The sequence below is a fragment of the Glandiceps talaboti genome, chromosome 17, assembly GCF_964340395.1.
Source record: "Glandiceps talaboti chromosome 17, keGlaTala1.1, whole genome shotgun sequence".
NCBI classification, from domain to species: Eukaryota; Metazoa; Hemichordata; class Enteropneusta; family Spengelidae; genus Glandiceps; species Glandiceps talaboti.
Window position 1 is genome coordinate 18,010,386 of NC_135565.1, and position 14,870 is coordinate 18,025,255.

Sequence of the window (14,870 nt, forward strand, 5' to 3'; positions counted from 1 at the left end):
AATGTAACATTTTATTCACATCAAATTTATCAACTCTAGAAGATTATAGATCATTTAAATAACTACCTCTTCATATAAGATTATCAAGATAGATTATTGCCAGTTGTTAACAGTTGTGTTTATATTACTGTTAGATAAATATGGAGATAAGAAAGTTAAAATTTTAAATACAAGGAGATAGTAATTTTTTTACGCAATCCATTGTGTGTTTGCTGTCTAAAATTGTTCCAAATTATTTCTTTCAAATACAAGCAATGGGAACTATTCCAACACATCCGTCTTCTGGTGGCTAAAATTGTTAAACTGTTATAAATTGTATCCTTTAAATACAAGCAATGATAATTTGTGTAACACAATCCATCTCCCATTTGTCAGGTAAAAATTGTCAAATTTTTTAAAAAATATTTCTTTTAAATACAAACAATGAAAAATTTTGTAACACAATTCCTATTTCTTTTCATTGTCTAAAAGTTGTAAAAAAAAAAAGTTTTCAGTAGAAATTACAAATTGAAACACCAAAGCCAGTTTAAAATATGCTAAACATCGATTTCAAAGTTGAAACAATCCAGCCATTTCTATCAAACTCTTGACATCTACCATAACATGGACTGCAGGGATTTCCGCACATTAGCCATCTCTTGATTTTGCTGTAAAGATAAAAAAGGAGTTACAAAAACAAAGAGCCATGACTTTGTATAGGATAAGAAGCCGCTATCTGATAAGTATGATATTACATTGAGAAGGTACATGTATGCCTCATAATACAACACAATTTGATAAGCTGAAATATTTCAACTGAAAACTGTCAGTCATGTTCACACTATCATAAATAGCACTGATTGTTACAGTCACATGAAAATATTATGTCATCATGGAGAATGCTCCCCTAATCTTAACAAGCAAATATCATCCTTTATATCTTGCCACATTATATAGTCTTCATTCTCCCCAGGCATTGCTTGATAAGAGGGGTCCAGCCCATGATTTCTTGACAACAATATCTATTGATTTGTACAACAAAATATTGATTTGTGATTCAAATTTCTGTGAATATCATTACAAGATAGAAAACATACTGTGTCCATGAGAATTTTCTTCTGTAGCAGGTTCATCTCTTTACGGAGTTCAACTTGTACACCACCATACTGTTGTTGGTGATGTGACTCTAAGTCACTCATACCCTACAAATAGACATGGAGAGATTTATGAAACCTTAAAAACAATGGGTGAAAAAAGAGAAAAGCGATGTGTTTGTCTGTGTGCCTATTGGTGATGCTTTCAATTCATACTCATGACTTTTAATAATAATAATAATAATGTTGGGTTCTTATATAGCACTTTCCCACTCCGTGCTCAAAGCGCTTTACAATTATTACCCCTGGCTCGGATCAGAACGGCACAACGGCCCTTTAGTCTTCCTCAACTCCCCGGGGAGCATACAATCCATTGCAGCCATTTAAGCACATAGGATTAAAGCCTTCACATTGCAACCTACATCCTACCAGGTCCCCAGTTATACAGCTGGGTTGACTGAAGCACAGTCGTGGTTCAAATCTTGCCCAAGGACTTTAGCCACTCAGAAACAAACAGCAGGCAGCGATGGGGCTCGAACCTGCAACCTGTAGATTCCAAGCCGGTCACGCTAACCATTCACCCATCATGACTCCACTTTTAAGTCTCAATGCCTTCAAATAACAAACATGGTCAGAATACTATAGTATAAAGCACCGTTTGTTATACATTTTGAGGAATATAATATACCATAAAATATATCAGCAATAGTCAATGTTTCCAAAAACAACATTAATAAAAAAAATTACGACCAAACTCACAGTAAGCTACTTGTGTGCTACTGTTGCGTAATACATGATAGCACATTACCTTGGTGTACTGTTCATGCAACTGTCTGAGAGTCTTCAATCTCTGACTTTGAACAGTTCTTGCTTGCTGAAACAACTTCTGTTGTTGACGAAATAAAGCCTGTCAAAAAAAAAAAGACTTTGCGTTGGAACATTTTGATTTGTGAAGGGTTTTGGTATAATTAACTTCAACTTCCTTAGTGACTTTTACAACACTAATGTTAATATTATACAGATAAACTGTGTGTTTTACTGGATTCCTCCCAAAACTTGATCACCAATAAGTATATGCTATCTAGTTTAAGATTTAAAATATTTGTTGTAGAAAATGTGTTGTCTTGCGAGAGTCATCAGATCACCACATAGAGAAATAGTGGGAAACACTATTTGAAAGCTTGGTGAGGCAGCAAATTGCTGTTTCAGTGTCACATCAAATATACTTAGAGGGCTCCCTAAGCACATGACAACACTACACCTCAAATTTTCTCATTACTGGGACAAGCCATTAGCCAAGCAAGTGGACTTGTTATCAAAGAGTACCAATATTTACACATGTGATGATGGGCTCTTACATAACACAAGTAAACAGCTGTAAAAGTGTAGTTCACAGCGTAAGATCATTTCTAAGGAGTGAGTCAATTGAGGTAAACCTTATCTCCGTCTTATATCAGTTGTTATCAATTTATTAGGCTATTATAAGTAACGCTACAAACAGCTTTAGAGATGCAAACAACTTTTATGACACCCGTTTTCGCCAGGCAAGCCCGCGGGTTTGTTGCACTTGGACCGCTAATGGTTTGTGACTGTCATGTTGGCTCCCTGACCACATGACAACACTGTACTTACTTCCATACAGTGAAATATAACCTAGATCTGTTCCTTTATTTGTCTTTATTCTCACCTGCAGCTTGTCTTCGTGATCTTTTATCTTGGCTACATCAGACTCCCACTGTTGGAACACATTCATTACCTGAGTACCATAACTTTCACTAAGCTTCTGTCTGAATATCAACAAAGTGACAATGAAATATTATTTTAATTTTCTTTGTTCAGCCAAGAAAAATACAAGAAACCGAGGGGGCCTTGTTGCTACTAATCAGTAGATTAGTACTAACCCTTTTGTTACAAGTACTTTCCAGCTGAATGTTGCATCATGGGAAATGTGATAATAAATACTAATAAAAAAGTATTGTAAACAATAACGTTACATTGTTTTTAATCACAAATGATCAATTCATAGTTGCCCTGACCATTGTCGGAGGTTTATTTTATCGGTAGCTCCTGATTAGGAATTACGATAACCACAGATAATCCCATAGTCCAGTGCGTCTGAGCACGCTCAGTCTGGATTGCAAGTTCCCTATACCTCACAATTGCAAAAATACTTATAGAGGCCTACTAACCTTTCTCCATGTTGATTTTTGAAAATGTCCTCCACTTTTCGAGTACTTGACTTCAAAGACTGGTTAGTTAGAGTTTCTAGACGTTTACGTTTGTTAACTATAGACTTGCTGATATCAGCTGAAAACATAAAATAAAGCGTATAACTAATTTTAAATTGTTCATTGCATATCTAGTTTAAACACCTGACCACTAAGCATAACGTCAACAAAAGTTCTACGATATCATATGAGGTATGTGTTTGTATCTCAAGTATCCATTACTGGGACAAGCCATTAGCCAAGCAAGTGGACTTGTTATCAAAGAGTACCAATATTCACACATGTGATGATGGGCTCTTACATAACACAAGTAAACAGCTGTAAAACCTCTATTCGGCCGTCTGCATGGACTGCAATTGAGGCAAACCTTAGCTCTGTCTTATATCAGTTGTTATCAATTTATTAGGCTATTATAAGTAATGCTACAAACAGCTTTAGAGATGCAAACAACTTTTATGACACCCGTTTTCGCCAGGGAAGCCCGCGGGTTTGTTGCACTTGGACTGCTAATGGTTTGTGACTGTCATGACTTAGTAATGATGAGAGGTGATCTGATTCATGAGCCAAACAGTACAGAATGTCAATAAGTATTGATAAATGGCTGAATTTACAAAATCATTCCATATGCAATTTACAATATATGTAAAAATTATCCTGAATGAACAGCACGTCTTGTCTTTGGACACTTATTGATGTCTCCTGAGACCTTCCCCCAACAGTCAACAGTCCTGAACTTGCTCTGGGTGTGAACACATGACATGCAAACCCTTAAATGCATTTTCCTTCCTATTCTTTCCTACATATGGGGGGGGGGGGGGGGGCAGAGTGAATACAATATATTGAAATGTACTCTGCATGAACAAGGTTAAAATGATGAGCAAATCTCAGTTTTATAATACATTCAAAAGTTAACTTGCAAATGATAGTGAAGTAACTCGTTTTACTTTTCATTGGAAGAGGATTGTGACCCCTTGTGGTCTCACAGACAAATCAATCAATCCTAAAACTATTGTTCACTAGCATACACTATTATATTTAAAAGTTGATAAAAGTTACTCACAGCCAAATCTTTCCAACATGTTATGGACTTCACCTCTGGTGACAAAAGGAAGTAAAATGTTTGTTTCAATATGCCCAAAGTTAGAAAAGTATAATTTCACGTAATTTGTCATAATAAACCATATCTGGCCTGCATAGTTTTTTTTTTAAATATCACTTTACAATTAACACATGGCACTATTGAGCACATCAGTAAACAACAAATTCAATTGTCCACAAACACAGACTATACTGTATGTAACAGTGCACTCAAGATGCTTTTGTTGAGGTTTTTCTGTACTTTCATGAGTGTAGCATAGCAGAGAACGTCACAAGTAATCTTGAAAATACCCAATGTATGCCAGAATATGCAACACGTGCACTACTGCATCATGGGAGTCTGTCATAATCCCCTCCAAAAGTACAGGAAACTCTGTCAACTTCATCATATTTTCCTGTGTGCATAATTTCATGACTTAATTTTCTTTTTGGATAGAAATAATCTAACTACTGTGTATATCATAAATGATGGTAAGTATTCAACTCACCCAAAGTCTTCCTCCTCCTCCTCTTCATTGTATCTCTTTCTCTTGCCACTTGTTTTTGGTACTATTGGCGTTTCATCTTCTACAACAACACAAGACATTGTAAATGACTTCAAGAAATCAGTGACTACAACTACATACATTCCTCAAATCACTGACTTCACCAATGAGGCCAGTGCGCCCCCTTTGACTTGAAGCCAACTGATGTGCAAGTGACGCACTGGAATTTGAAGACTTAACAACATCTGATAGTCTTCTACACCGTGCTTTCTAATAAGACTCTTAAGAGTCCGATTTTGTTGTTATGGGTCAAAATGATGGAACTGTTTTCTTGAGTCACCAAATAGTAAGGGATATAATTATGCATTCCATGCAATAATATTATATTTTGTTATTGAAATCATTGTGTGGATAATAATCAATAATGTTACATACAGGATGACTGAGTTATAGTACATAAATATGAATTATGAAAGCCATACAAATTTCATTCTTGGTATCTGCAATAGCATTACATCATGCAAGAGGGTCAAAATTGAAAGAGGTCAACATATTCTTCAATGTGTGTCTATAATAGTATTTATATCATGTAGCTCAAGGCAGGAGTCATCTTGGCAACCAAGAAATTGAATTATTGTTATTTTTATGATGTGATGTGGTGTGCCAGTTAAATGGTATTTTTGGTCTTTTCTATGTAGTCACTGGAATATAAGTTGTTCATTTAGCATTTCATGCATACCTTTATGCCCCACAAACCAAATAGTGCATATGCATGTATAATCACACAAGTATATATATATACTTGAAACTTCCAAGCATGAACATAAAGTAACCCCCACCCACCCACCCACGCACCCACCCACCCACCCACATGATCCGGACCAATGGCCATATCAGTGTCACATACCTCTGGTTGTTTCTTGTTGTTGGACATCGTCATCCTCACCAAAATCAAATGGTGAGGCCTGCTCTTCAACCTCTGGCTTGGGTTTCTGGACTTGCTTCTTTGGCATAGTTGATCTGTTCAATACCTTACAGTAAGTAAACACAGAGTCAAAAATATGAAGAAATTACTACACTACACATAAACTCAATAAAACTTAAATGAAAACAAGATACATTTACATGTTATGCTCCTTATTTTTTAACTGTAATAATTTTAGCGTTAGGGTGTTCATTTTTATGCTTTTGTTTTTTAGCTTGCTAATATTCTTTTCCGGGGTTTGCAATAAAAAATCTTCAAGTTATACTTTACTTTTGAGTACAAACCATGGAACTGAACGATAAAAAACCTTAAAACTTAAAAACAAAGGCCTCAAACTTCAGAGTCAAAATCAAAAACTAAAGCGCCAATCACTGAAGGTACAGCATCATCAACTATTAAATATAGAGTAGATATTAAGTGCAGAGTTGTTGATGGTCGAGTGAATCGAGTACGGTAGAAATACAATGTCGTCTTGTTATTGTATTCACGGTCCTCTCAAAGACTCAAGTCAAGTGTCGAACTGACAAGTGCAAGGTTGCTGCTCGCATAATCATGCAAATTACAAAATCTATTTTTATATATGAAAGGAATAATACAAGGATGGCTTACCCCCTATTATTTAGTACTGTGAAGAACCTTAAATAGTGATTTCTTTCAACTTTAAATGTAAGTGTCGTCTACACGTCGTCTGCACACTTCCGTTAATGGCTACGATGAACTAAATGCCTGACAAAGACGGATCACGGTACTATAGTGAAGTAGGGCACATCCGCGAAGGCCTACAAACATTTAAAATCAAGCTATCTTGATCAGCTGTTATATCATACTTGCTGTAACCACACTAAATATCATTTAGTATATGTTATTTTTCTTCCGTAATAACAGTTTTGTTTACTTACCAAACATTTCAGCCCCTTGCACTTTATTAATTCGCGTGTGAACATATAGTATATACAAATAGGAGCTACCCGGTTCATCGACTACTTTGTCGTCTGCGAATATTGATGGCGGTAAATTTAGAGTTGAGTTACGTCTGTGTTACTCATTTATAATAATAAATATCGTGAAATTTAGTACCCTGTAACTTCTCATTTTAAAATGTGTACAAGTGTACAAAGCTAACCGATTTATTACGTCCATGTAAAACAACCGGCCAAACAGTCAAACGGTATCAAGAAAATAGCGCCCCCACACAACCTAGACGCTATCAACTTCATACATTCGTTTGTGTGTATTTTGAAATGCACAATAGTCTATTATATCATGTGTCTTTTTGAGACATTTACATCACTATACTTGTGTGTATGGATGTTGTTATTACTACGCCTAGAAAATGTCGCGATCATGTGCCTAGCTCGAGACATATAAAAGTTACTAAAGGCCCAAGGGAGATAACAATGTATTTGTAACACAAATCATTTGTCAAATGGATATAGGCTATACAATTTTAGTCTTTTTTTAGGTGGATTCTGGAGGGGAGAGTACTTGAAATATCATTAATTTTTTAGGGAAGGGGAAATGAGGGCACATAATTTAAATTTTGAAGAAATTATAGCGATGTCATAATTTTTGCTTACATTTGATGAAAACAATACAATTAGCCGCACTTGTTTGCACATGCCTGGCCGGTTAGCTCAGTTGGTTAGAGCGTCGTGCTAATAACGCGAATGTCGCGGGTTCGAGCCCCGTACTGGCCAAAGATCATTGTTTTTAATTCAACTTCCATTGTTTTCCTCCTCCCATGATGGCAATCTCAGATCCCACGATTTTAATCTCAAACCATGAACGAAGGTCTGAGTTTCAATAAACTAGAGAAGAAGACACAACTATAATTTGAAAGCTTATACCATCAAGTAGGCCACACAACGTGGCTGCCAATACCAAACCGAGCAAATTTGCTCATGATACTTTTTCAATTTTTCTTAAACTAAGTGAGACAGACAGACAGACAGACAGACAGCCAGACACTCAATCAGTCAGTCAGTCAGTCAGACTATAGGAGCCGGGGGGGGGGGGGGGTTCAAGCTCAGTCTGTGGAATAAATGTAACCTAGTCCGTTGTGACCCTCCCTCAATTTCCTTTCTCAAAAATATGACCCTCTCCCTAGGCCTGTTCAAATATTTCAATGAATTGTTTTAACACAGCTTAACTCTCAACTCTTACTAAAAACAACACAAGGCGATAATTTGATTGAATTTTATTGATCCGGCTGTACATGACAGAATTCAACCTAAACCCCAACAACAGCCAAGGGTACACAAGCTGAGTTTATACGCTGATTTTGTCGAAGATTAAAATATATATGTGTTGTATTCTAATTACTGAAGTATAATGAACATAACTTGCTATTGGCAGAACTCAAACATGATATTTCGGAATAATTAGTCAACAATTCGATGACGTAATGTATTTATACATTAACTAATATATTGAGGAAACCGTATCCTATCAAATGTGCTAACATCGCACAGAATATGATTTCTGTACCATCGAAGGCATGTATCGACATTGACGTTATATACTAGTATAGTTTAATTATGGTTTTATGTAAGTATTATAACCCGAGTCAAATAACTTATGAACTCAGCTTGAACCAATTGAAAGTACTTAGTAATTGAATCAATACACTGAATTTTGGAGAAAATATTGAAAAATGTGATTAACTTTGATAAAAGATCTTCAATGGGTATATTAGCAAATCTGTCGCACGTGTCTGAATAACGTTTCATTAAATTCCCATTACCTTGTCCTTCTAGTTTTTCTTTGATTATTTCCAGAGCTTCTTTGATTTGTTCTTCCTTAGTGACATCTAGTTGTAAGGTGGTTAACCTCGTAGAACAACTTTCAATTAGTTGCTGTTCACCTTCTCCACCATGTAAAACAACCGGTCAAAACAGTCGGTATCAAGAAAATAGCGCCCCCACACGACCTTGACGCTATCAACTTCATACATTCGTTTGTGTGTATTTTGAAATGCACACTCGCCTATCATGTGTCTTTTTGAGACAGTACATCACTATACTTGTGTGTATGAATGTTGTTATTACTACGCCGAGAAAGTGTCGCGATCATGTGCCTAGCTCGAGACATATAAAAGTTACTAAAGGCCCAAGGGAGATAACAATGTATTTGTAACACAAATGGATATATGCTATACAATTTTAATCTTTTTTGAGGTGGAATCTGGAGGGAAGAGTACTTGAAATATCATTAATTTTTTAGGGGAGGGGGAAATGAGGGCACATGATTGAAATTTTGAAGAAATTATAGCTATGTCATAATTTTTGCTTACATTTGTTGAAAACAATACAATATAATGCCGCACTTCTTTATATATGCCTGGCCGGTTAGCTCAGATGGTTAGAGCGTCGTGCTAATAACGCGAATGTCGCGGGTTCGAGCCCCGTACTGGCCAAAGATCATTGTTTTTAATTCAATGTGCATTGTTTTCCTCTTCCCATGATGGCAATCTCAGATCCCATGATTTCAATCTCAGATCACGAACGAAGGTCTGAGTTTCAATAAACTAGAGAAGAAGACTAAACTATAATTTGTAAGCTTATACCATCAAGTAGGCCACACAATGTGGGTGATACTTGGCTCCCAATACCAAACCGAGCAAATTTGCTCATGATACTTTTTCAATTTTTCTTAAACTAAGTGAGACAGACAGACAGACAGACACTCAATCAGTCAGTCAGACTATAGGAGCCGGGGGGGTCAAGCTCAGTCTGTGGATTAAATGTGATCTAGTCCGTTGTGACTTTCCATCAATTTCCTTTCTCAAAAATAAGACCCTCCCCCTGTTCAAATATTTCAATGAATTGTTTTAACACAGCTTAACTCTCAACTCTTACTAAAAACATCACAAGGCGATAATTTGAATGAATTTTATTGATCCGGCTGTACATGACATTCTTTATTTTGTTTACGATGCATTCAACCTAAACCCCAACAACAGCTAAAAGGAACACAAGCTGGGATTATACGCTGATTTTGTCGAAGATTAAAATATATGTGTTGTATTCTAATTACTGACGTATAATTAACATAACTTGCTATTGGCAGAACTCAAACCTGATATTTCGGAATAATTAGTCAACAATTCGATGACGTAATGTATTTATACATTAACTAAAATATTGAGGAAATCGTATCCTATCAAATGTGCTAACATCGCACAGAATATGATTTCTGTACCATCGAAGGCATGTATCAACATTGACGTTATATACTAGTATAGTGTAATTATGGTTTTATGGAAAATAAGCATTATAACCCGAGTCAAATAACTTATGAACTCAGCTTGAACCAATTGAAAGTACTTAGTAATTGAATCAATACACTGAATTTTGGAGAAAATATTGAAAAATCTGATTAACTTTGAAAAAAATCTTCTATGGGTATATTAGCAAACTTTAAGTGTCTGCATAAAGTTTGAAATTAGTTTTGTTATATATGTCAAAAATTGCAGAAACGAACGATATTTTCTATTCCATTAACGGTAACTGCTTGGATCTAAAAGAAGTAACACTACCTTGTTACTTTCGGTTTGACATAGGAACTGTCGAAGGGGTTCAAAGAGAATAGAAAATCAGACACAACGGATGGAAAATGATTTGCTTCAAAAGTGAAAATTCTGGCCCCCCTTCCAACTGGATAACGACATTTCGGTTGCATTGACAACAAGGCGTCAGTTATCACGTTGATGACAGGCGTGATATCAGGAGCGAAGACTTTTTCAGTCATTGTACTGTTTGTTTTCACTTTCTCTTCTACAAGAGAGGAGAACCCATCTACGTCATAGAATGTTCTCGTTTCGTCATCAATATTTGCCATCAAATCAGCACACATGTCACGCACTTTCGTTCCTTCAGCAATACCTGTGTGAATCAAGTGAAATATGTCACCTATTAATTTGAAAGTTGAGTGGCGAGTAATTTCTTTACATCAGTAATATAACACAATTCATTGCAACAGTTCGAGAAACGTATTTCAGACTACATCCCCTACAATATATTAATGTCTTCCTTACGGCGAAATCATTTCAAAAGTTGTGACTAATTCAAACTTAATAAGTTTAATGTATAGAAACATCTCACAGAGGTTGAACCGCGCTTGATACTTTAGACCAACAACTATTTCCATATTTCATGTACATTGGTAAGAGTCGCCTTATGTTTGTTTGTTTGTTTGTTTGTTTGTTTGCTTGCTTGTTTGTTTGTTTGAAGGTTTGTTTGAAGGTTTGTGTATGTATGTGTTTGTGTATGTGTCTATATCTGTGTGTGTGTGTGTGTGTGTGTGTGTGTGTGTGTGTGTATGTGTATGTGCGTGTGCGTGTGTTTGTTTTACGCAAATCATTGCACATACGGATTGAAGAGCTAAGGCATTTTACTCATGGATGCGTATATATGCAACATACCGTAACAAAAAGTACTTGAAGCACTCAGCTCTCTGTACAACGAATACAAAGTGATCTACAACCACAAGTTATATCGGTGTTACTCACTAGTTAAAAATCCACCAGGTTCTATGATAGACACATTCACTCCCCAAGGTTTCATTTCTTGTCTTAAAACATCTGATAACATTTCTATTCCAGCTTTAGAAACACAGTAGGTACCACCACCAGGAAGGTGTATTCTCCCTGACAAAACACAAACATAGCAATTATAAAGTATGTATGATTATTAAAATGTGCGTGTGTGTGTGTGTGTCTGTCTGTCTCGCTCTCTCTCTGTCTGTCTCTGTATCTTTATGTGTCTCTGTATCTGTCTCTTTGTCTCTTTGTCTGTCTGTCTGTCTGTCTGTCTGTCTGTCTGTCTATCTGTCTGTCTGTCTGTCTATCTATCCGTCTGTCCGTCCGTCCGTCCGTCCGTCCGTCTGTCTGTCTGTCTGTCTGTCTCTGTCTGTGTCTCTCTCATTCTGTCTGCGTATTTGAATGTGTGTATGTATGTATGTATGTATGTGTGTATGTGTGTGTGTGTGTGTGTGTGTGTGTGTGTGTGTGTGTGTGTGTTTGTGTGTACAGTATGTAAAGGGAGTTTTTCATACGCCGACGTGAAATGAAGCAGAATAGTTATATCACATAATGGAAATGACATCATACATTCTCGTTTTCTGTAAGTGGCAACATGAATTTTTGTAGCACCGCAGTGATAAAAGTGTCGCTAAATGTTTTTATCTATGACTTTCAAAATTACTATTCTACAAAATAAAGCTTACAATTATAGTGTAAAAGAAATTCCTACCTGCAGCACTTGACATGTTAACAATTCGTCCCTTAGCTTTCCTAATTAATGGTAGGAATGCCTTTATGATACGAATTCCACCTAGACAATTAATATCCCATACTTTTTGGAATAACGAGATTGGTGCCAATTCCACATTACCAAACCCAGCAATACCAGCATTATTGACGACACCCCATAATCCTGTAGTAATATTCATATAACATATTATTGGAAAATAAAGGTAATGAAACACAGCAAGTTCAATGTTATTGGTAAGAAACGAACCAAGCCTCTATCTTGAACTACTGTAACGACTTTGTGTGCACAGTTGGATAAGTATAATAAATACATTGTACATGTACAATCCACAAGGCAAGATATTGTCGTAGTCTGTTTGGTACGCCGTGACGGGGCGCCCTCACACATCGGCCAACCAGAACATATGGGTTATATACTTATTTTTAAAAATGACGTAGACATAGAATTTCGTAATGGAGAACGACAAGGGCATGTAAATCCAATTTTTCTTTTCAAAAACAATAATTTGGCTTATGCATGGTAAAATATCAACTAAAACATCGCAAGCCAAGTTGTACGCGTAAAAAAAAAATACGGGATTTATACCCTGGTCGTTCTACGTCATGAGAACGTACGCGTGTCTGTATGTTAGTGGTTCTCCGGTACCCGACAAACGAGTAGAAACGTCCGAATAATCATTAATCTATTTTCTTTTTTTATGAAATCAAACATGCAGAGGTATTATTATATTATTCTAAAATATTTCCATAGTATTCATAAGTAGAAATTAAAATATTTGGGAAATGAAATTAAATCTTGCCTGGATCAAATATATCTTAGCATTTTCCTATCACACATCAGCCAGCCAGCCAGCCCGCCAGCCCGCCAGCTAGCCAGCCAGCCAGCCAGCCAGCCAGACAGACAGACAGACAGACAGACAGACAGACAGACAGACAGACAGACAGACAGACAGACAGACAGCACTTCTTACATCATCTTCATTAAATTCCCATTACCTTGTCCTTCTAGTTTTTCTTTGATTATTTCCAGAGCTTCTTTGATTTGTTCTTCCTTAGTGACATCTAGTTGTAAGGTCGTTAACCTCGTAGAACAACTTTCAATTAATTGTTGTTCACCTTCTCCACCTTTGAATAAACATCCAGCAAAGACTTTGAAACCAATACTATCAAGGTACTTAGCTGTGGCATGACCAAACCCACTATCACAACCTGTAAGGATAGAGTAATTTATTTACATGCATTTTAATATAGTTCCTGACGGACCGTATTCCGTAACACTTTATCTTCATACTGTATGAAGATAACGTACTTATGGAATACGGTCATTCAAGAACTAGACTACATGTATTTACATTCTACAGAAGTTTACACCTTAAAATAGTAGTTTTACATGTACAGCCCCTTTCAAGTCACCATTCACCTTCTCTTTTTGATACAATCAGACAGAAACGAATAGGAGACTGCACATCATGCTAAGATAGCAAGATTGAATGAATATAGTTTCTTGCCACATTCTGTCTAAATGAAATGAACTGACATGCCACCATGCAGACATCAAATGCAGATATCAAAACATTGGCGTCTGCCTTTAGTTACAGTACAATTAAATGGTTCACATTATAGACAAAATGTATCAAGACATTGCAATCTTGCTAGGTTAGCGTAGAATATGCAGTTTCCTACAGGTTTCTGCGTGGTTGTATTAAACAGGGCCCGGTGAACGCTAAGTTGAAACGGGCTGTAGGATATCATACGACCGGACAATGTTATAATTATATTCAGTCACGTGACCAGCCTGTTGGTAATATTTGTATAAGTACATGATATAGTTTAATCTGTTAAAGACCGACGTTACCAGACTCATCAAAACGTTATCACATATCGGACTTCACGGTAGGCGAAACAACACTCTATCAGGACTAGACTATTTCCTGTGCATAGGGGCGTGTAATATTTCTTATATTGTTGCATGTTTTCCTGGTCTACAGACTAAATATAGCAACCTTTTGACTATATAATCCTACCTGTAAGGCAAAAACAGAAGCAATATTTCTACTAGTATAGAGATTGATACATTAAGTAGCAGGAGGATTCGTACGATATTTTCCTAAGAAAACGGCAATCCAGGGCGGCAATCTAGCTAAGCAAGAATACGTGCCCCTGTGGTCCTGTGCACGTGACAACGATCTGTTGAGGTCAGTACTTGTTGTGTTTGAAACGAGTTTGAATTAAATTAACGAACCAATGTGGATACTAGAGGAGTTTCTTCTGGCCTAGGTCACAAAGGGAAACGGAATGAAAGGACAACAAGACTCTACAAACCTGTGATCAAGACAGCCTTGCTGTTGACGTCCAGTTGTGGAACTGGTAGCGACTCATACACTACAACACACGTGACAGCAAACACTAACACACCAATACTATCCAATACATAATAACATAACGGTAGACCACCAATTACCAGGGATAGATGCCAGGAGAACTCTATCGACTTTTGAACATGTCGCCATCCTACGATACCGGCGAACAGTAACAATATCGTGCAATAACTGAAGTCCAGTAAATCTTGAATGACTAACGCCATTGTGGAGCGTGTCCCTAGTTAGGTATTATATTACTGACCTTGTAAAGGTCAAATCAACATATAAATTATTCATCGGGGCGGATCTGTCTGTTGTGGCCGAAGTTTGTGTTCGTGATAATCCGTATCTTTTGGGAGTGGGAGGTATG

The 14,870-nt window shown here is 36.7% G+C and overlaps 2 protein-coding genes and 2 non-coding genes across 4 annotated transcripts; 2 read left to right on the forward strand and 2 right to left on the reverse strand.

Annotated features, from left to right (window-relative positions):
• Positions 1-593: 593 nt before the first annotated feature.
• LOC144448678 (synaptonemal complex protein 3-like) lies at positions 594-6,566 on the reverse strand. Its single transcript, XM_078138964.1, has 9 exons — positions 6,479-6,566; positions 5,792-5,915; positions 4,888-4,966; positions 4,362-4,396; positions 3,263-3,380; positions 2,761-2,860; positions 1,882-1,980; positions 1,077-1,181; positions 594-647 (listed from the first exon to the last, which is right to left on the reverse strand). The coding sequence occupies exons 2-9, from the start codon at positions 5,895-5,897 to the stop codon at positions 594-596; spliced, it is 696 nt and encodes a 231-aa protein (XP_077995090.1). The 5' UTR covers positions 5,898-5,915; positions 6,479-6,566.
• Positions 6,567-7,492: 926 nt separating this feature from the next.
• On the forward strand, positions 7,493-7,566 carry Trnai-aau (transfer RNA isoleucine (anticodon AAU)). Its single transcript has one exon. It is a non-coding gene; the product is annotated as a tRNA-Ile (tRNA).
• A 1,644-nt stretch (positions 7,567-9,210) lies between these two features.
• Trnai-aau (transfer RNA isoleucine (anticodon AAU)) lies at positions 9,211-9,284 on the forward strand. Its single transcript has one exon. It is a non-coding gene; the product is annotated as a tRNA-Ile (tRNA).
• Positions 9,285-10,141: 857 nt separating this feature from the next.
• Positions 10,142-14,794, reverse strand: LOC144448518 (retinol dehydrogenase 7-like). Its single transcript, XM_078138786.1, has 5 exons — positions 14,463-14,794; positions 13,137-13,349; positions 12,121-12,303; positions 11,379-11,516; positions 10,142-10,752 (listed from the first exon to the last, which is right to left on the reverse strand). The coding sequence occupies exons 1-5, from the start codon at positions 14,722-14,724 to the stop codon at positions 10,403-10,405; spliced, it is 1,146 nt and encodes a 381-aa protein (XP_077994912.1). The 5' UTR covers positions 14,725-14,794; the 3' UTR covers positions 10,142-10,402.
• Between the last annotated feature and the right edge of the window lie 76 nt (positions 14,795-14,870).

Bases quoted from the DNA above. Each gene is read 5' to 3' on its own strand.
- LOC144448678 (XM_078138964.1), bottom strand. From the start codon at position 5,897: ATGCCAAAGAAGCAAGTCCAGAAACCCAAGCCAGAGGTTGAAGAGCAG. The intron at 4,967-5,791 runs GTATGTGACACT...GTGTTGTTGTAG, and splicing joins ACAACAAGAAACAACCAGAG to AAGATGAAACGCCAATAGTA. The intron at 648-1,076 runs GTATGTTTTCTA...TTATCTTTACAG, and splicing joins AGAAAATTCTCATGGACACA to CAAAATCAAGAGATGGCTAA.
- LOC144448518 (XM_078138786.1), bottom strand. From the start codon at position 14,724: ATGGCGTTAGTCATTCAAGATTTACTGGACTTCAGTTATTGCACGATA. The intron at 13,350-14,462 runs GTTTGTAGAGTC...CTATCCTTACAG, and splicing joins CAAGGCTGTCTTGATCACAG to GTTGTGATAGTGGGTTTGGT. The intron at 10,753-11,378 runs GTGAGTAACACC...TGATTCACACAG, and splicing joins ACCTGGTGGATTTTTAACTA to GTATTGCTGAAGGAACGAAA.